General features: G+C 42.2%; 1 protein-coding gene across 1 annotated transcript in view; it reads left to right on the plus strand.

Moving 5' to 3' along the window:
- The window catches only part of DCUN1D3 (defective in cullin neddylation 1 domain containing 3), a 30,458-nt gene that overhangs the window by 4,794 nt on the left and 4,899 nt on the right, over positions 1-20,765 (plus strand). Inside the window, exon 2 of the mRNA XM_018562293.1 lies at positions 15,399-15,929. Within this exon, the coding sequence (XP_018417795.1) occupies positions 15,399-15,929 (531 nt within the window). The remainder of the gene's footprint in view (positions 1-15,398; positions 15,930-20,765) is intronic.

Below are 20,765 nucleotides of genomic sequence, written 5' to 3' on the forward strand. Positions count from 1 at the left end.
GGTCAACGCGGGTCTTGCTGGCGCGCCGAGGCTGGTCAACGCGGGTCTTGCTGGCGCGCCGAGACGGGCAACGCGGTCCTGCTGGCGCGCCGAGGCGGGCAACGCGGGTCCTGCTGGCGCACCGTGATACTCTCTCACCCTGAGACAGACACAGAGGCACTTTATCTTAATCGTTGCCCATTTTGCTTCCAGACACCACCTAGTTGTAACTGATGAATTGCAGTCAATGAAGACTGCAAATAGAGACTTCAATGGCCAGGTCACCAGATAGTATTTTTGTTAGTCGCATAGGACCTGGCAACCAGGATTAATCCTGCACTGTCTGTCTTAGTTCTACAAAAGAGGAGCTTGTATGCCAGAAGAGAATAAATATGCAGACATTCCCTATTTGATAGCACCGACATACAGAACCCTAATGGGGACATTTATTAAAGCGGTTGTGCTTTAACAAAAGTGCAGTTTGTCCCCGAAAAATTTTAATATAAATCTTTGTGTCTGTTTTGCAGCCAAAACAACAGTTGTAGTCATTCCCAAACATCCTCAAAGATCACAACAAAGACTCTAGAGCTGTTTTCCATCAGTGTAGGTTGGGTATACACTGGTAGCTTTTTAATCAAACTTTCATATGAAAATTCTTGTTGGAACAATTGAAAATACCATCAGAGATTTGACAGAAGTCCTTGGAAATTTTGTCTGTTTTTAACATTTGATTTTGGAATGAATGGAAAAATGTTCCATCCTGTCCTTTTTTCATTATTATTTTTTTTATCTTTGCAGTCAAAATTGTTGTTGAAATCATTCATTTACACACAGGCGGTCTTATCAGGTCCGCCTGTCAGTTTTTTCAGACAGATCTGATCAGAAGGACAATGTAACTGTATGAGCAGTGGAGTGTAACCAAACAATTTCCCACGACTGTCTCGGCCTGGAAAAAGTAAAAGGAACAGAGTTTTTTTTTTGCCAGCCTGTTCACGACAGATCAGAGGTAATCTGATATATGTCCACTTACATCTGACTCCACATTGATCTAACATGGGTCCAAACCGCTCAGTTTTTTTTACTCCTTCGCAAAATGGAGGAAAAATCTGAATGCACACGGATGTCTGGAAGGGTGTGATTGGTTCCTTTATTTCTCCAATAAGCAGGGAATCCATGCACAGATTCCCTGCTGATCGGAAAAGATGGCACCTGTGTTAAAGGGGCCTTAGAAACCCTTGCTGTTTGTGTATATTAGAGGGCTGGCATGCTGCCAAGATCTGTTCTCATAGAAAAACACAATTCCTGTGTTGTGAACTTTTATAAACTGATTTCTCCACAATGCTTCTTGATTCGGAGATGAATTACAATTATTTTACTGCTTGTTCAGAATATCTAAGTAGGTTAGAGTGCATGATCTGGGCACAGGGTCACTTTTACCTTACATCTGTCACAGAACTAACCAAGGAGCTCTTTTTAAACAGGCGCAGATATTATACCTTTTAATGCAACTTGCATACAGATAATAAATCTGTCTGTAACGTGCTGTATAAAAATATAAGAAGTATTAGAATAGCAACCAAAATCATTAAGACAGTGTTGATAAACGACCCACCAGTCTGTCGCTTTTGGTCGCAAAACAAACCCAAAGATTCTTGCTTACATTTTTGCACGTAAATTGCCCATTAAGATGCAGCTGCTTTACTAAATGTCCCCCATTGTTTTATATGAATGTGGGCTGTTGTGTTGGTGTTCTGCTGTCCTCATTTACTTCTGTTTCTCTGAGAACTCCTGGATATCATTATGATGGAGCACTTGAGTGTATATAGTGAATAAACAGCCCACACTCTGCTGCTTAGTATACATTAACATGATTTTGCAGAGCTTAAAAAGACTGTCACTACCTTCTACCCTGCTAACTAAACACAGGCAAGCAGTCTGCATTATGTTCTTAAAGCAAAACTTCGGGCAAAGGGGTTCACCCTATGGTGCTACCCTCGCACTGCAAGGCTATACAAAGTGTACAGGACATGAGGATGCCGAGGGATATACTATCGCTGCAGCGGAGGAGACGGGCTTCAGGGACCTGAGTAGTAGCCAGCCAGCTCAGTGGTTCTGGGGAGTATGCCTTTATTTATTTTTTTGAGCATTCCCATTCAAGTCTATGGGGCCAAGAAGCACAGAATCTGCCAAAAAGAAGCTCAGGTACTTTCTTCAAGCGATGGGCATTTTTGCTACAAGCGACAAAATGCTCAGATGTAAACATGGCCATAGAAATGGCGTTTTGTTTCAAGCAGAAAAAGCTCTACAAAATGCTCAGTGTGAATGAGGGCTAATACTACCCTCTCCACTAGGTGTCATTGCTGCTGTCCTAGCGTGCCTCTGTTGCTGCTCCATAGAGTGGAGCCACTCTAAGACAGGAATTGTGTTATTGGCCAGATCATCAGAAGGGGTGTACTTTGGAGATATTATGCAGAGATTGGATTGGATAGAGCAGGGGTAGCCAAACTCCGGCCCTCCAGCTGTGGTGGAACTACAAATACCATGAGGCATTGCAAGATTCTCACAGCCACAGACAAAACTCTGTAGTTTCACCACAGCTGGAGGGCCGGAGTTTGGCTCCCTCTGGGATAGAAGTTGGATGTGGTGCCTGAAGGAGAGGTCAGAGTCCAGGGTTACACCAGTGTAGCCTCTTTACCCTAATCTGTTTCCCAGTGAGAGGCATTTTCAGTAGGGATTTGTGGAAATAGAATATATTTCAATATTCTGGCTTTTAAAGAAAATTGAAGGCTGTCATTACCGTGTTCTCCTTCTGGAAATACTAATTAAATAGTGATTCAGTGTCTTTATTTGATGTTTCATGATGTGCATTCTAATTCAGGGCAGTGTCTCAATGTATAGAAGTCGGAGACAACCAGATAATATGAATTTTTAAACGGTCAGCAATGGCAATCTCTCTGTTTCTCCCAGAATTCCTTCATTTGAATGGCCATTTTGGCTTTTGAAGATGAACCTGTGCATATAAAAATATAGGAACCTCCATCGCTGTTTTGTCTTTTGAAGATGTATGCTCTGCGTCTGTCATCTTGATTTTGACTTTCCTCCCTAGTCAATAATTGACCTAAAGCAAGGTCTGAAGAGTCTAAACTACAGGTCTGCATACTTGCATATTAAATTATATTTAAACCCTAACCACAAACTTCTTATTTGCTCCATTAAATATGCAATTGATAATGTTTTGTTATAGGTGTTCAATAAGTGCGTAAAAATACCTGTTGATCCTACTGGACATCAAATTAGTCTCAAATGTCCTGCGCTTCACCGCTCTCAGTTCTCTCCACAGAACATCTCCTCTTACAATTGTGTGAGAAAGAAAGTACACCCTCCTTTGAGTTCTATGGTTTTAAGTGTCGGGTACCAGGTGGTCATCTTGCTAGATACAGGGGGCTTTAAGTGCAGCCCCCAACATCACCAAAGCATCCATAATTACTCTCCTAAACATACTTGCAGCCACATCCTTACACACCGCCACATTATCACACTGCAGCTGTTCTCTCTAGCCATGTTCTTCTTCTCAGAGGCATGCAACATTGTAATATTCAGTCAGTGGAGTGCAGCGGGTAGCATACTTCATGTGTTCAATCCTTTGCTTTGCCTTCCTGAAGGCACATGGGCAGTGCTAAGGAGTAGCTACATGTGGCAATGGTACCATGTAAATAGCAGATAAGTCAGGCTTACTTGCATTTAAATGGTTAGCTTCCTCATAATTTATTCAGCAATTAGGTTTCTCTCCTTTTGAGTTCCAATTGATGAATAAACCTTTGGAAAACTAGCTCTTTTAATGCAAGCAGGTCTTTTTGACAGGCTAAATGCACAGTTTGAACCTGTATATTCATCTATCACTTTGATGCTGGGAGTGAATAGAGAGTATAGAGTAGTGTTCTTAAATGGCTTCACTACACGTCATAACTAGTGCAATTTCTGTAAGTGCTTCAAAGTGGAGCTAAAGTCATGGCTCGCCCCTCGAGCATCGTACTCCATCCTCCTGGAGCTGATCTTGTTCCAGGACAGTTAAAGGGAGTTTGTTTATCAATTCTGGGCAAGTTGATTTTACTTCCTAAGTACTGATACTTGAGTGGTTTCGGAGTTTGCACTAGAGCAAAAGGAAGTTATTTCAGATGGATTTCAAGTACATGGCAGTGAGACCTCGCAATAAAACTAGGTCAGCTATTTTTCTTTCCTAAATGGGACCAATATTTTTTCATGATTTAAAAATGAGCCTTTTGAACTTGTTGATTCAGCTATCCTGAAACACTTAAGTGCTGATTGTGGTCATCTATTCTCACTGAATCACTGAATTTCTCTTTAGATGAAAACCGTTATTCTGGAATCCTGTAGGGTTATGCAGGTGGATCTCCCTGCTTCCTTGTCAGCCCTTTGTATTCCGGTTTTTGGAACATTGAGGGCGCAAAGGCTGGTACTACTTTCAAGGCAGATATGACAAGGTAGCTACCAACCAACAGCTCCTATCCCTCAGTTTTTGTGTATCCATTAGTGCCTGTGGACAGACTTTCCAGCTCTTTCTTTTATTTTACCTTCCATTAAGGCCTTTGGTAGCTGCTCCTAGCCGAAAGCTGGGCATTGGAGACCAGTTGGGTTCTGTAGCCTGGAGGGCTAGTAATTTTGTGTTGCTGTGTTCACTTCAAACTACAGCTTTTTCCCCTATGCGACAGGCATGTCCTCCCTTTTTGTTTTCTGTAGTCTTCCAGGACAGAAGGGTTCTCGTTTTTTTACCTATTATTTGTCTGTTTTCTTTTTTTTTTATTCTAGACTAAACCCTTTGGTTCTCTTGTACTGCTCATGGGTGCTGTTGAAGAAAAGTGTTGTTTCCTGTTCTGTTTGCAGGAACCTCTGTAAAGACGGTGTTGATTATAGCAGACATTGGCTCTAGATCAAATGAACTGTTCAAATTACTTAACTCCAGTAAGCTCATTGTGCCCAGAGTTGGCCTTTAAATGTGGGAGACTCTCCAAACATGGAAGAAGGTACTCTGCTCAGATGAGACTAAAATTGAGCTTTTTGGCCTTCAAGGAAAATGCTATGTCTGGTGCAAAACCAAGACCTCATCACCCAGAGTGAAGCATGGTGGTGGCAGCATCATGCTGTGGGGATGTTTTTCATTGGAAAACTCCTCAGGATTGAAGGAATGATGGATGGGGCTAAATACAGGGAAATTCTTGAGGGAAACCTGTTTCAGTCTGGCAGAGATTTGAGACTGGGACAGAGGTTCACCTTCCAACAGGACAGTGACCCTAAGCATACTGCTAAAGCAACACTCGAGTGGTTTAAGGGGAAACATTTAAATATCTTGGAATGGCCTTGTCAAAGCCCAGACCTCAAACCAATTGAGAATCTGTGGCATGACTTAGATTGCTGTACACCAACGGAACCCATCCAACTTGAAGGCGCTGGAGCAGTTTTGCCTTAAAAAATGGTTAAAAAAAACCCAGTGGCTAGATGTACCAAGTACCTAGAGACTTGCAGCTGTAATTGCTGCTTTGTGGCTTTACAAAGTATTGACTTTGGGGGGATGAATAGTTATGCCCGCTAAAGTTTTTTTGGGTTTTTTTTTTGTCTTATTTTTTGTTTTTGTATCAAAATAAAAAATATTTTGCATATTCAAAATGGTAGGCATGTCATGTAAATCAAATGATACAAACCCCCCAAAAATCCATTTTAATTCAAGGAGGCAATGCAACAAAATAGGAAAAATGCCAAGGGGGTGAATACTTTTGAAAGCCACTGTATGTGTTAACCTTCTATAAAGATAGCATTTTTATTTAAGCATGATGCATCTTTCTGAAGTATTTGCAAGCTGCAAGAAACGTGAAAATCTTTCTAGAAGTATCCTACAGGTAAAAAGGTAATATTTAGCAAGCAATAAAACATGTTTTTACAGGTAAATATCTAGAGCAGGGGTCTCAGAGTACCGACCTGTGGGCCAATTGCAGCTGTAAGTTTAGGTGCAATTAGGAATCCCTAATCTTTCATTTACAAGCGAAAGTTGTCACCCGTTCAAGTTAATGATCAGGTGACAACCAGTGCATGCAAACGCCTGTACACCACATGTAATGGTATGTGAAATGATTACATAAGGTTCGATAACAATCACTCTCCCTGGACACATCGATCAATGCATCCAGGGATAGTGATTGATTCCTAACCTCTGTAATAATATCACATACCAATACATGCTGTGTGCAGGCGTTTACATGCAGCAGTTGTCGCCTGATCATTAACTTGAATGGGTGACAGCTGCCACTTGTAAAGGCCAGATTAGGGATTCCTGATGCAGGATTCCCTAATTACACCTAAAGATACAGGTATAAATAGGGCCTTATCGTGTGTGTATTAGTGTGCATTTCTGGTTGTGAGTGCATGATTGTGTGTGGGAAAGGGGGGGGGGGCGTATTTCTATGTGTGTATTTCTGCTTGTGAGTGAATGTGTGAATCTGTTGATCCTCTATGATTAAAATAAAACCTGTAGGAAAAACCACACGCGTACTGACACTGCATACAGATACGCATGTATAGATACTGATACGACACACACAAACATTAACCTACATACCAACGTCACTCACAGAAATCTAGGGTTGCAGCTAACAATTATTTTCATAATCGATTAGTTAGCCGATTTATTAAGTTTGAATAATCAGATTAAAAAAAAGGCTCCAGTGATGGACTACTAGTTTCTATTGAGATTGTAGTCCATCACGGGAGCAAGCTTGGCGCGGTGGAAGTAAAAAAAAAATATACTATACTATACTATTATGTGTATATAATGTATTAATGCTGGGATCTAATGTATTCCTCTATAGATGGTGTTATTCTGCATTGTGCTGTATATAATGTATTATTGCTGGGATCTGATGTATTCCTCTATAGATGGCGTTATTCTGCATTGCGCTGTATATAATGTATTATTGCTGGGATTTGTAGTCCTCTATAGCTGGTGGCATTCTGCAGTGCGCTGGATAATTATACGGCGAAATGCAGAATACCAGCAGCTATATAGGAATACAACAAATGCCAGCAATAGTACACCATTATACTATTGCTGGGATTTGTAGTCCGCTGTAACTGCTGGTATTCTGCATTGCGTTGTATATAATGTATTATTGCTGGGATTTGTAGTCCGCTGTAACTGCTGGTATTCTGCATTGCGCTGTATAATGATTATACTGTGCAATGCAGATTACCACTGACCAGTTATAGAGGAACTACAAATCCCAGCAATAGTATAATGGTGTACTATTGCTGGCATTTGTTGTATTCCTATATAGCTGGTGGTATACTGCATTTCGCCGTATTATCATTATACAGCGCACTGTAGAGGACTACAAATCCCAGCAATAGTATAATGGTGTACTATTGCTGGCATTTGTTGTTCCTCTATAGCTGCTGGTGTTCTGCAGTGTGCCGATTTTTTTTTTTTTTTTTAACAGGAAACATTAAAACGGGTGCCCCTTACCTGTTTCTGAACCGTTGTAAGTCGCTGCGGCGGCATGCTCTGCAAGCGTGTGTGCGGTGGCGTGCGCATCGTAACTCGTGTATGGAGCCGCGGGCGTGAGCGGCGATCGGGAAATTTACATTTTAGCCGACCAATCGACGATGGAAAACGCCAACAGCGTTTTCCATCATCGATTTTAATCGACTTAATCTAATAATTGTTGCAGCTCTACAGAATACCAATGTATAATACAGCGGCACTCTGCAGAACATTACCAGCTATAGAGGAACAACAAATCCCAGCAATAATACTTATACAGGGTGTTTAATGTATTATTGCTGGGATTTGGTGTTCCTCTATAGCTGCTAATGTTCTGCAGTGTGCCGCTTTAAAAAAAAAAAAAACAGTAAACATTAAAAAGCTCCCGGCCGATCTCAACTTACTTTGAATGACGGTGTTGCCGGCGGGCAGTGGCGTTGTTGGTTGTCGGCGGGCAACGGCGAGTCGGGAAGCTCACCGGGAGGAGAGGGCCAGACGCATGTCCTCATGTCTCCCCACCCCCCTTGGCGAGCGCTGTATCCTTTCACTTTGTCCCCCACAAACTTTCACCACATTGCAAATGACTGTCAATTTAACATAGGGTGCTTGCTGGCTGGAAGAGATCAGAACATTGAGCTCCATGAGGCTAAGAAAAAGCTCAGTCAGTGGTGGTAAGGCATATGGGGTATTGTGGTTTTCTTGGGTTGCTTGGTTAGGTGTATTTGGGATTGCCTTGCTTTCCCCACAGCTTTAACAAAATATGGTCTTAGGAGGGCCTTTGCTCACTGGCAGATGCAGGCCTTTCCTTTTGGCCTTTGGCCACTGTAGAGTCAAAGCATGCATATTTACACATGCCTATTCTTAAAATAAAGTCTCCATTTTGTAGTCAGAATATCACAGAACATGACACCTGAAGTTCACTTCCCTATCTTTTTGGTCTTCCCCAACACATTTTTACAAAAGTCTTTTTGATGGCTTTGTCACATCTGAGGTCTGATGTATCAAGGTATAAGTCAATTACCTTTTGTTCATTGCAGCATGATCTTCAAGCAGCTATTGAACACCTTAACAGTCTGGGGTAGTTAATGAACAAGGGAATGTCTTGTTTACCGACACCTGCCATGAGTGAATCCTGTAGGCTGGCAATGCTGGCTTCTCTTATGAATGTGTTCATTTCTTGGCTATCTTGCTTATGCATTGGCTTCAGCAGTTTGAGTCACTGACCTGGAACAAATATAGAATTAAGTATTTCCAACGCTCATCATGGTTTTTCTGGGTCTGACTGAAAAGTATAGAAGCTATACATAGCTAGCACTTCCAGGTCAAGGCCAAAAATTGTAGACTCTAATTCTCTCATGGAAGCTGTGCCGTGTAACTCCAAAGAAGATAATTCTGTAGCTAGGATATCTGCAAGATTCTGCTGTCAATATGGGATGGAAAGTGAGAATATTTTGATTCTCATGTCCATATATGTCATTTTGTTATTGTAAAAGGACCAGTAAATCTTTCAATGGGCCTTCTAGGGCATCCCTTTTCATGTACTAAAAATGACTGCATGCCAGCACCTGGTTATGTGGAGTAGTCTAGTCTGGCATCTTGGTCCGAATTTCCTCCAGTATCGGGGAGCTCAGAGTGAAAGCAGTAAGGCATTTATGCCCAGTTATTAAGATTATGTGCAAGACTTTTTAGACAATGCTATGGCAGGGCTCTTATATTGCCCACCAAGGTGTTGCACAAGTCTATTCAAGAAAGAGCCAAGATTATGCTCATTGTACCTTCTGACCCAGGAGACCCTATTTCCCTGTACGTTACAGATTGACCAGCACGATTCCCTGGATTCTCATGGAAAAGAACAACTAATCTGATATGGTCTGCTTCTACATGTTTAAATCTAGGTTTTTAAGCTCATAGCCTGGCTACTGTATGGGCACTAATGAAGAAATGACCAACCATGAACAGCCGCTATGAAAATAGAGAACTGCAGACTCAAAGTGGGAAGTGAATGTACACAACTGATTTTTTTTTTTTCTTTCTAGTCTGAGACGGTTATTCACATTGTTTTTGGAACTTTAGGGTTTGAGCTATTTAACTGCTCTTTCTTGTTTAGGGCTATATTGCTGCTTTGTATCACTGGACATATTCCTCCAAGCAGTCAGTGCACTTAAAGGAAATGTAGTCCTTTTTTTTTTTATGAGGTGTTTTTTTTTTTTGTTTTTTTTTTACGTGCACATATAAAAGATATGCTTAATGTATATGTTACCAATATGTGTAAAAACCCTTGTTTATATTTACAGCTTGTAATGATATATGTCCTATCAAAAGTGTGTCTATATATAACTGAACTGTGATCATCGATATGGCGCGTGCATAACATACACCACAGTATTCGGAGTAGAACAGTCTGGACTATACAACATCCAGCACAGTATACAGAGTGGCATGATCCGGAGATAGAAACATGCAATACAGCTATAATTGGTGCACATTTGCTAGTATATTAAACATGAACTTTGTAATGTACTAAACTTGTTAAGTGTGGGTGATGCTGGGCTTCTCCTTTTTTATGTTGGGACATGGGGAATCCATATTGTCATTTTTATTGTGCAGAATTTATGCTTTCAATGCTAAACAATGGCTGTGCTTTACCAAATCTTTTCACGATAAGTCTGAGTCCTCCAACTCATTGAAAGCAATGCATTTCCTATCTGGCTAATATCTTAACTCAGTGGTATAGAAAGGAGGAAGAGTGATTGCTTATTCTACTGGCTAATCCACAAGTGTATGAAATCTGTGATGGTGAAAATGTGGCAGAAGTAAAATTACCCTCCTGCCAGATGGTAGCATGGGAGGCCATGTTCCAGCTCTAAGGGCTGGTGCAGACTTTGGTGACTGCGGCTGCACACAGCGCTTGCTGCGTGGCCCCATTGATTTCAGTGGGGTTACATCCGCACGGCAATCGCTGAAGAAGGTATTGTGACGGACCCCCGTACTCAGGATGAGTATGTCCGCCGCTGTCTTCTTCCTTGCTGAGGAGATATTGGAACCCGCTGATCTGTAGCTCCCAGTTTCCCCAGTCACTAGCCAGGGCTCGAGTGTAGGGAAAACAAACTCTGCTTTATTGAGCAACTGCACAAACTTATATACAGCAAGTGATGAAATCAGAATATAATCCCATCACATCCCCCCTCCCCCTCCCAGACCATCGGTCTGCTCAACACTCAACACCACAGGTGTCCACCTGCTAACGAACTCCAGACGGCCATAGCAGGAGCCTGGCCAGAATGTCATTGTTCTGAGCTCCCTCAGAGTACAATGGGAGATAACGAGGGATGGTTCTGATACTCTTTCCATAACCAGGTCACACAGCATAACGCACTCAAACATAACCCAACACCAATACACATTTAACTTATAAACTGATCACCATGTCGTCACAGGTATATGCACCTTTTTCGCAATGCACTTTTTTTTCAACATGCGCAATTGCACGGGAGAAAACCGCACAATCTGTCTGGCGCGACTGGGGTGCCATTAGAAAATAAGATGCAGATGGCTGTGCGGTCACGGAGTCACATACCACCGCTGATTCATGTGACAGCTTTCCTTCTCCTTTTGGTGCTTTTTCCCCTATTTATTTTAGAATGAATAGAGCTTTTTTTTGCTTCAGAGTCCCGAAGCAAGTGAAATGCAAACTACATTTTGTAGGACACACAGCTATGTTTTTGTGCTGTTTTCTCCCTTTCCTATTCTGCATAAATTGCTTTTTTTAAATTGATCTACCTGGAATTTAAAGTAAAAAAGTTAACCTTGTCTGTAAGCAGAACTTAAAGCGGACCTTTACTTATATCTCTAAAATAACAACAAACAAACCTTAGTAATGACATTCTACAAACAGAGATATGGGTAATGACATTCTACAAAACGCATAGCGAAGCTCGCTCACTTCTTGATCTATCCCTGCAGAGAGCCGTGACTGTCACTCACGGCTCCCTGCAGGGATTCCCCCGCTCCCCTGTCCGATCCTCCAGGGCTGACTGGCGGAACGGAAGGGGGAGAGGGCGGGCACAGCTGGCTCTGCCTCTACATAGGCAGAGCTATCTGTCAATCCCGCAGCTGGGTTGATCTCGGCAGAATGTCGGGATCTGTCCCGGCTGCGGCGTCTCAGTATACCGTGAGCTGTAGCTGACGGCAGGACGCTAGTTTGTGTCCTCCCGTTACCCTTAGGAGAACTATGGGGAAAAGCCCTAACCCCATAGTTCTCCTTTAACACCGCATGCAGAGCTGCAGGGCTGGGGACTGCCCTCTCTACAACTGTTACCACTTATTGGGTTGGGGGCTTGGGAGGAAATGGTGGTCACAGTTTTAAGTGGTCTTGGGAAAACTCGGGCGAAGTGGGTTTGCAACCAAGCCCAGGCTAATCTCTAGTAATGAGAAAGTTATTGCTGAATAAACAGGCCCATAGCAGAATGTGTAGATTTCGCTGGTCTGTAGAGCATATGCCTGTATGAGGCTGAAGTGGTAATAACTTTAAGTGGATGTTTGCATTTTCTGTGCATGGTACTGTCAATTTTTATGATTTATATATGATGGCTTGTTGAAATTCATTCTAAAATGTAGATAGTCACGTTTCTGGCAGGTCCCAGATTGTTTAAGCCTGGTATTCAGGTATCAATTCTGCTGTAACCGGGGAAAAACAGACTGCTATTCCACTGTGCCAAGGTCACAAGGGCCTTGTTAACCTCTTGCCGTCCGCCCGTAGTAAAAAAACGGACGGACGGCACTGCAGCATCTGCGGGTTGCCGTCTCCAGACGGCAATTTTTTTCTGCTCGAGCTCTGTTCAATGAGGGTGTGACAGCTGCTTGTTTTCTGTCATGGTTATGGCACATTTTATGGTTTAAAGGCATGCTGATTGGTGTGGTTTAAAATATCTGTTCCACATTAACCTTTGCTTATTTTCTTGATTGGGGACTTTTGAAGGTCAATTATGTGTCTTTAATATTCATTGCCATATCCTTTTTTTTTTTTTTTTTTTGAGGACCAGCTGGGTACAATAGTTGTTCCCAAGTTATAGCCTGTACACCACTAGATGTCCCCGGTAGTCGCACCAAATGAAATTATATAACCCTAACCAAAAATTAGCTTTTTCATTTATTATCACACGTATTAGTATAGAGCAGCGGTTCTCAACCTGTTGGTCGCGACCCCGTCGGGTGCCGAATGACGATTTGCCAGGGGTCACCTGGGAGTCTCCCGTTATTAGATAGCGGCTCCCGGCCGCCCGGGAGAGAAACACTTTCTACCGGAAAGGTTTACTCTGCGCGATCGAGCAGAGTAAGCCTTTCCCTGCAATCATTTTTTTTCGGGGGCCGCCGTAAGTCAGAAAAAAAACACAATAGGAATGCATAGCTAGATTCCTATTGGCTATTTCACTTTGCAATAGCCATTAGCAAACTAGCTATTGCACCCGCCCTCTGCTGCTGCCAATCAGCAGAGGGGGACCTGAAGTTCTCCATCAGGTCCTCGTCTAGTGATTGACAGCAGCAGAGGGTGTGTGCAATAGCTAGTTTGCTATTGCAAAGTGAAATAGCCAATAGGAATCTAGCTATGCATTCCTATGGTGGTGTTTTTTTTTTCTCTTTATAATTTTTTTTTTTTTTATTCTGACGGCGTACACAAGGGGTTCTCATCCTGTGGGTCGATGTGTGATTTTCTGCTGTGCTAGATGAAAGTCCTCCTCAGCGCTCTCCTAGCGCAGCAGTGTCAGTTCTTTCGCCATGCCGCCAGATGTCGCTGCAGCAGCCGCGTCGTCCCAAAATTTTACTGTTGGGGGTCGCCACAACTTGGCAAATGTTACCAAGGGGTCCCGGCCCTAGAAAGGTTGAGAACTACTGGTATAGAGCAACTTGATTTGTGTGTAGTATATCGTCCTTGTTTTAATGTTCCAGCAAATATCTTTTCTATCTTAAAGTCATTTTGAGAGTGTGAAGGTTTCCTGATTACTCCAGTATAAGTATAGGGCAGATTCAGATTGTGTTCTTCTGTGAAAAATACCTGCACTGGCATGTATTGGTGTTCAGCTTCTTAGTCTTTTTTACATTTTGTATTGTTACAACCAAAATTAAAATTTGAATTTTACATCCTGTTTACAGAAGTCCATAATGTCATAATATTTCAAATTATTTGCAGATAAATATAACTTTACATCCAAAGCTTTTACTCATTGTGAACGTCTTAATAAACTATGATGGAACCAGTTAACTTTAGAAGTCACATTATATGTTGAATAGCATCCTCCTGTATACAAATAAAAGTCCCTCCTAACCATCTTGAATTGTGTTGTAACTGTAGTGTCTTCCTTGTATTCTAAAGCGCTGCACAAATTGTTGGCACTATATATACATTCTGAATAATAATATCTAGGCAAGCTTTTTTTTATTTTTTATATAGCCAGGGAAGGGTTTTAAAGAATAACTCCCATTACTTAGGAGATTTTGTCTAACTAATTGTGTCTCTGGGACAGTGAATGTAAATTTTTGCCCAATGGTACACAGCCTATACTGTTTCGTGTTTTTTTTTTTTTTAGCAATAAGATTTTTTATTGATGGTAAAAGTGCAGTTTATGCCTATCCTGTTTTAGCCAAAACGTTAAAAAAAAATGGCTATAGATACTTAGTGTTACATGATCTCAAAATAAAACATGGCATACTCTGGAAGACCCCATCATCTCAATAGTTGCCTTCCTGAACCGGAGTGCATCTAGCTACCTGAGTGGTGCTGTGACATTTTCAGTACCATGTGTTTCTATGGTGCTGGCAGCTAGCACCATGGAAATGCATGATGCTATTCCAGGGCAGGTGGGATCAATGAAGAAGAGGAGTGAAGTCTGCCTTCAGTCCTCTGTCATACTTCCACCCTCTGCTGTGAAGGTGGGACTGAGAAGGTCTCTGCAGTGCATTCATGTGAGTGCAGTGCATTCATTGATGTGATCAAGGGGGACTTTGATGTGAAGGGGAGGGAGAGAAACGGACAGGTGTAGGAATTTAAACAAAAACTACTTGTTCAGGGACTAAAGTGGGGGCTCAATCTACTTGTCATGATACAGAAAATTAATTTAACCAAAACCGCATTTAAACGTGCTAAGAAGTGCTTTTAATTGGTCAGCATGGTCAGGTGACTGCGCTGACAAATGAGTGCCCGCAATTTGTGAGTGAAATTCAGAATCCATAGCGCAGGGCTGCGCTGGACGGCAGTGTGGGGTACAGTAGTGCAAAAGGTAACAATTATTTTCATAATCGATTAGTTGCCCGATTTTTTTATTTTTTTTTAATTTATTTTTTTCAACTAATCCAATGGTTGTTTAAAAAAAGAAATCCCTTTCCCTCTCTGAGTACAGCAGTCCTGTCTCACTGATCACACAGAGCAGATCGGAGAACCGATGTACTCCGGTCTGCTCACCATCCTGAAGTAATTTGCCTTGGTCCTGGGTCCCCAGAAGAGCGAGGGAAACCGAAATCCATGACGGGGAGGTGGGTAGGGGAAACAAGCAGACTGCTACAAGTGATCTGGGTGACAGTAGAGTCACCCAGATCACTTGTACAAAACGAGTGGCGGCTCCCATGCTTGCCCACAGCAGGGCCTTACTGCTTAAAAAACAAAAAACAGCAGTAAGTGATATTACTGTACAGTGACATAGAACTGCACATGGATAAAGTGATATTACTGTATTACACCAATCTATCAACATTGGTCTTTTCTTTCTCTTGTTACCATAATCCAAATAAATGGTACAGATGGTAATTACAAATTGTGTGTCATAATGGTATAATACATATTTTGTTTGTCTAATGAAAATTATTTTATATTTTCTAGGTTAGACAGCTTCTCAGGATGGTATGTTGACGTGTATCAAACATTGGCCGAGACAGTGTCTGGTGCAAGACAGACTGCTCTAAAACTGGACACACTCAACATGGGCCAGTGTGTCACCAAGTGTAAAAATCCATCATCTACACTAGGCAGTAAAAATGGTGAACGGGACTCAAGCAAGTCACATAAGAGAAGCTCAGGACACAAGGAAGAACACACGTCTGCTGGTGGGAAGACCTCAGGAGACATCCTAGTCAATGGAACAAAGAAAGCACAGGATGCCACAGTAGAGTCATGTCATCCTCAACCACCAAGTGGTGATGCAAAGAAGAAAGAGCCAGGGTTGGGAGCAGAAGTGTCATCCTTGCAAAGGATTGAAGAATTGTTTCGAAGATATAAGGATGAGCGGGAAGATGTTATCTTAGAAGAAGGCATGGAACGGTTTTGTAATGATCTGAGTGTGGACCCAACAGAGTTTAGAGTGTTAGTTCTGGCTTGGAAATTCCAGGCTGCAACCATGTGCAAGTTCACTAGGTAGGTGTACTTTTAGTGCAACAACGTTAAATCACAGTCAATTTAAAGTGTATGCAAACATAAAGACAAATATGTGATGCATTGCAGCTTACCAGTCCTTAGATGTGGCGGCTTCATTGGTTTAGTAGACTTTAGGTCCTGCTAATAACATACTTCCAGTCCCTGGGAGGCTATGCATATACATAACACCGAGGGGAATTTGTCAAAATCTGGAGCAGCTGTGCATGGCAACCAATCGGCTTCTAGCTTTCATTTTTAAATCTTACCTGAACAAACTGAAGAGAACAGCCGATTAGTTGGTTGCCCTGGGCAACTGCTCCAGGTTTGTCTGCTCCACTTTTGATACATTCCCCGTATATATGGAGGCAGCCTTGCTTGCCACCCAGGCTGAACTAAAAATGTCTTCCTTTGTCGATCTACATGTGGGAGAATAGTAGTTTAATTTTCATCCCTTGAGGGACAGAGTCAGGAAATACTCCTGCCTTTGGGAGGGAGCAAACCAAAAATATTAAGCCAGTCCCCGTTTAACCTCATCTCCAGCTGTCATTCCTCAGTTTTTTGCTAATGTCCTAGGAGATTTTATGTATACTCAGCCTTTTAACCTCCCATTTTTCTTTAATAGAGATTATAAATATATTTATTTTGCTGGCCTCTCGTTAGGGAGGGGATGGCTCCCCCTTCCTTGGTCGATTTTTAACTAGCAGATGTGTACTTTTTCTTACTCCTTGAGTCTGATTATACAGAGCAGATAGTTTGAGTCGTCGAGGGATCCCCCTGTTGGTCGGTATTTTGAGCTGACCTCCTCTGGACTTCATCTGGAGGCTCCAACATCTTCACCTCTGGAAGGTTTTGGGATTTCCCCCTGCTTCAGACTGGGAATCCTACTCCCTAAGTTAGACAGTTAGGTGGGTCATTTATGACTACACTGTCTTTTCTAGCCTCAAGATATAATTGTTCCAATCCCCGGTTCCAATCATTCCCCATTGGATAAGTGGGAGTTACATAGTATTTGAGGTTGAATAAAGACATTAGTCCATCAAGTCCAACCTATTAGGATCTCATTCTAGGAGTACCCGTACCCCTGTATAATTCTCTATCCACGAGTTCTGAACAAGAGTACCTCTTCTTGCCATCCCTGGAATGTCTTAGGCCTGGGTCACACCTAGGCATTTTTGAGCGGTTGGAAAAACACTTTTAAACGCCCAACCCAAAAAATCCCATGATTTTCAATGGCCTCTGTTCATATCTGAGCAGCAAAACGGCAGCAGGAAAACGCCAAATGCCCGGAAAGGTACATGAGCTTCTTTGGGCAGTTAGCAGGGCATTCTTCCCCACCCCCCATAGACAACAATGGAAATGCCAGAAAACGCGTGGCAGAAGCATGCTGCACATTTTCGTGCACGGTTGTACACGCCTAATCCATTGACCGTAATGTTAAGCTGCCTTGAAAAATGTGCATCTTCATATATGTGCGTTTTCAACGCGTGTAAAAATGTGCCACTTGCGCAAATGAGCGCACCTTGAGCCCCTGAGTACAAACGCGCAAAACCGATGCCACCTAGGTGTGAACCCAAATCAGCAAGATAGACAGATCAGTACCCTGCTGAGGACTTCCCCTAAGAGGGACAACGTAAGACCTATTGACTGGAAGATAAATCCTCTTCTGTGACTGAGCTATGGTCTCCTGAGGAAATCTGCTTAAATTCTTTCTATGAGGCCAATACTTCTAATACTAATACTAGGATTCCTACCCCTCTATCCAAGACAGATGATTCTGTCCTTACAGGGGGAAGTTGGATGATAGAATATCATCTAACTTGCCCATCTAAATATATTTTAGAACTGGTTAGACGGGCTTGCAGTGTGATTACCACACCTCTAGAACACCTATGGGTGTTGGTTGGAAGGATTCCTTCTCATCCTTTGATCCTGATATTCTTGTAAGCCAGTTTTTATTCAGGTGTTGTTGATCACCCCACCCTCTCCTAAAAGTGGACCTTTACTCATATCTTTAAAATCACAGCAAACACACTTTTAGAAATGATTATTAATGATGACAATCTACAAACACATACTTCTAGATAATTGCCGGCTTTGTATTCTTTGCATACCTTATTTCTCTTTTCTTTCCCAGTCTTCTGACAGTGGCCATGTTTACTAAGGGCAGGTTACTAGCTCTCCTATTACTTCCTGGATTTCTGGCACAAGTGACTAGAACATGTGACTATGCACATCATTTCAGAGGGGGGGGGGGGGGGGGGTTATATATAGAATACTATATTCAGCTTTTATTGCTTAGAATATAAGGCAATGCAGAGATAAGGGACAAACTGTGGAACTGTTCAGTGTGTTAACATAGCATGTACCACACAAGCCAACCCTTTGTTGGGACAGACAGTGTTGCACATCTAGCTTACAACTGATAATGAGACAAAGTTCAAATATGGCAAACAACTCCCTAGCCCCCGCCCCTCCTTATATTTATTTAACGGAGGAGAGAACTAACATATTTTTCAGCTGGGGGGGAAAAAAGCATAACGTTTTAAATATTTTTTTAGGGTAATGCTACGTTAATGGGAACATGCATCAAATGTATGCGTTATTCCAGTTTGGCTGAAGAAGTGGAAATCTAGAACTGTTCAGGGTTTGCGCCCTTCATATTTGGTTCGCCAATGGTTCTTTTCCTTCTCTCCCATTTACATTTTTCTTTTTGCGGGAGTTCTCACATCCTGTCGGGTATCCTCTGTCTTTTCTTAGACCTCCCATTATATGAAGGCAAGGGTCCTACAGCTGTTGACCAGCTTTTCTTCTCCCTGGACATGTTCCATCTGTCCATGCTTTCCTTCACTGCAGTCTAGGGTCAGGTATGCTAGGCCTTAGCATTTTTCAATGCATGTACATATAAAAATTAATGGGAACAGTTCACACTGGTGCATCGCCTTGATGTGAGCTGTGCTGAAAAGAGGAGAGCAGGCTGATTGCATCACTTGGAGCTCCTCAGCTGTCATTCCCTGGCTAGAGAAGCAACGGAAGAAGCTATTTGAGCCCAATCTGTACTTAAATATCTTCTTTGCATTGGTCCACTAATGTCCACTTAAAGAGAACCTGCCACCACTAATATGCTATCACATAGGAGGCTTGTGAGTCCTCCACATGATGGCAATTAAGTTAAGTTAAAAAAAAAATTTCCCCTGCGAACAAGAGCATACTAATATCAACATCCATCAGGTGCGCCTACATATGAAAACGACGATTTCACTACACGTGTGGGCTATTGTCATGTGTGCCAGAGTGGAAGCAATATTCACGGTTAACCCTAAACTGATTGCATGTACAGGACAATTTGGGGTACTGTATTTTGTCGCCGCTGCATGTGTGCACGCAATTTTAAAGCTTGGGATGTTGGGTATCTATTTACTTGACACAAGCTCATCTTTTATATAATATTTTATTTAAACTTTTTTTTCCAGTACATTTTTACACCGCTCAACACAATATATGCAGTATAATATAAAAACAATATAAACTCCTCTTTCCAACCTCTACCTATCATCCTAAATATGCATTATTTTCCCTCATATCCACTTTGCTCTCAATTATCAAATCTGTTTATCAATGTTTCGTCTCTGTCTCCCCTACTTCACACTCTCCCATTCCCCTTCTTCCATCACCTATAGGCCCTCACACACCCTCCCACCCTCTTTAACAGATGATACAAAGATGGGGTCATCAACTTCGTCATTGGCCCTACATTTTCACTGCAGATATTTTTGAAGAGGTAAAAAAGTCAATAGGGTTGCACAGATACCAAGTACAGTACTCGGTACAAATATGAGTACATGTACCGATACTTTTGAGCTCCAAGACTACACTAGAGAAAAATTCAAGAATTAGGAGGCAGCTGTCATTTGTAAGGAGCACACGGAGCTCCTGGGATTTGTACATCTCTGTTTTAATGTACGATTTTGTTTTTATAAATATAAATAAAGGGATGCACAGATACCAGTTTTGCGAGTATGAGTACTTGCCGAGTACTTACAAGTACGAGTACTGATACATTTTTGTTTATTGTCATGTGATAGTTTTTCTAAAACAATATTGACTTATGATTTCAGGACAGTGGTGGAGCGCCAGAGCTAGGTCCCAGCTGCAACCGCTGCAACCCTGGTAGTTCTCATGAAAATGCCAAGTATCGGCACTGGTACTCGAAAAGTATCTGTGCATCCCTAAAAGTCAACCCAGGCACTCAATGTCCCCTCAAACATAGAATACCTATCATGAAGTCTCGCCGTGAACCACCTCCATACGCATTATTAAGTAGTTCACATACCCATTCCCGAGTCTGGGGAATGCTTGTTGACTTCCAATGCCTAGAAGTTATTGTAACTGCCACCATTTCATTCTACAGGGTCTGTGCTTTTAGGAAATATCTAATTCTCTGGGGTTTTAATTTTCAGGCCTAAAATGTGGATTATATCATGTGTGCAAAAAAGCCTTGCCAGCGAAAGGCTTAAAGCCCGTGACACACTGCACGCAAAGCCGTGCAGAGTGAAGCAAAGCTGTGCAGAGTGAAGCAAAGCTGTCCGGCGCAGTGTGTGAGCTAAGTGCACGCAGATGATTGACTGCACCTTCAGCTAATCGGCTTGTGTGTAACAACCGGCCAGACGTCGCGAGCTGAATGGCTGAAGTCGAAATGTTTCATCTCGGCACGCTCAGCTATGCGAGCTCTCGCAAGCTGCCGTGCCGGGGAGGAAATTACATAACACACTGCTCGCAAAGGCAGCGTACCGCTGCGCATGCAGTGTGTCACAGCCTTAAACGTGAACAAGAATAGCT

The sequence above is a fragment of the Nanorana parkeri genome, unplaced genomic scaffold, assembly GCF_000935625.1.
Source record: "Nanorana parkeri isolate BGI_ZX_2015 unplaced genomic scaffold, ASM93562v1 scaffold570, whole genome shotgun sequence".
NCBI classification, from domain to species: domain Eukaryota; kingdom Metazoa; phylum Chordata; class Amphibia; order Anura; family Dicroglossidae; genus Nanorana; species Nanorana parkeri.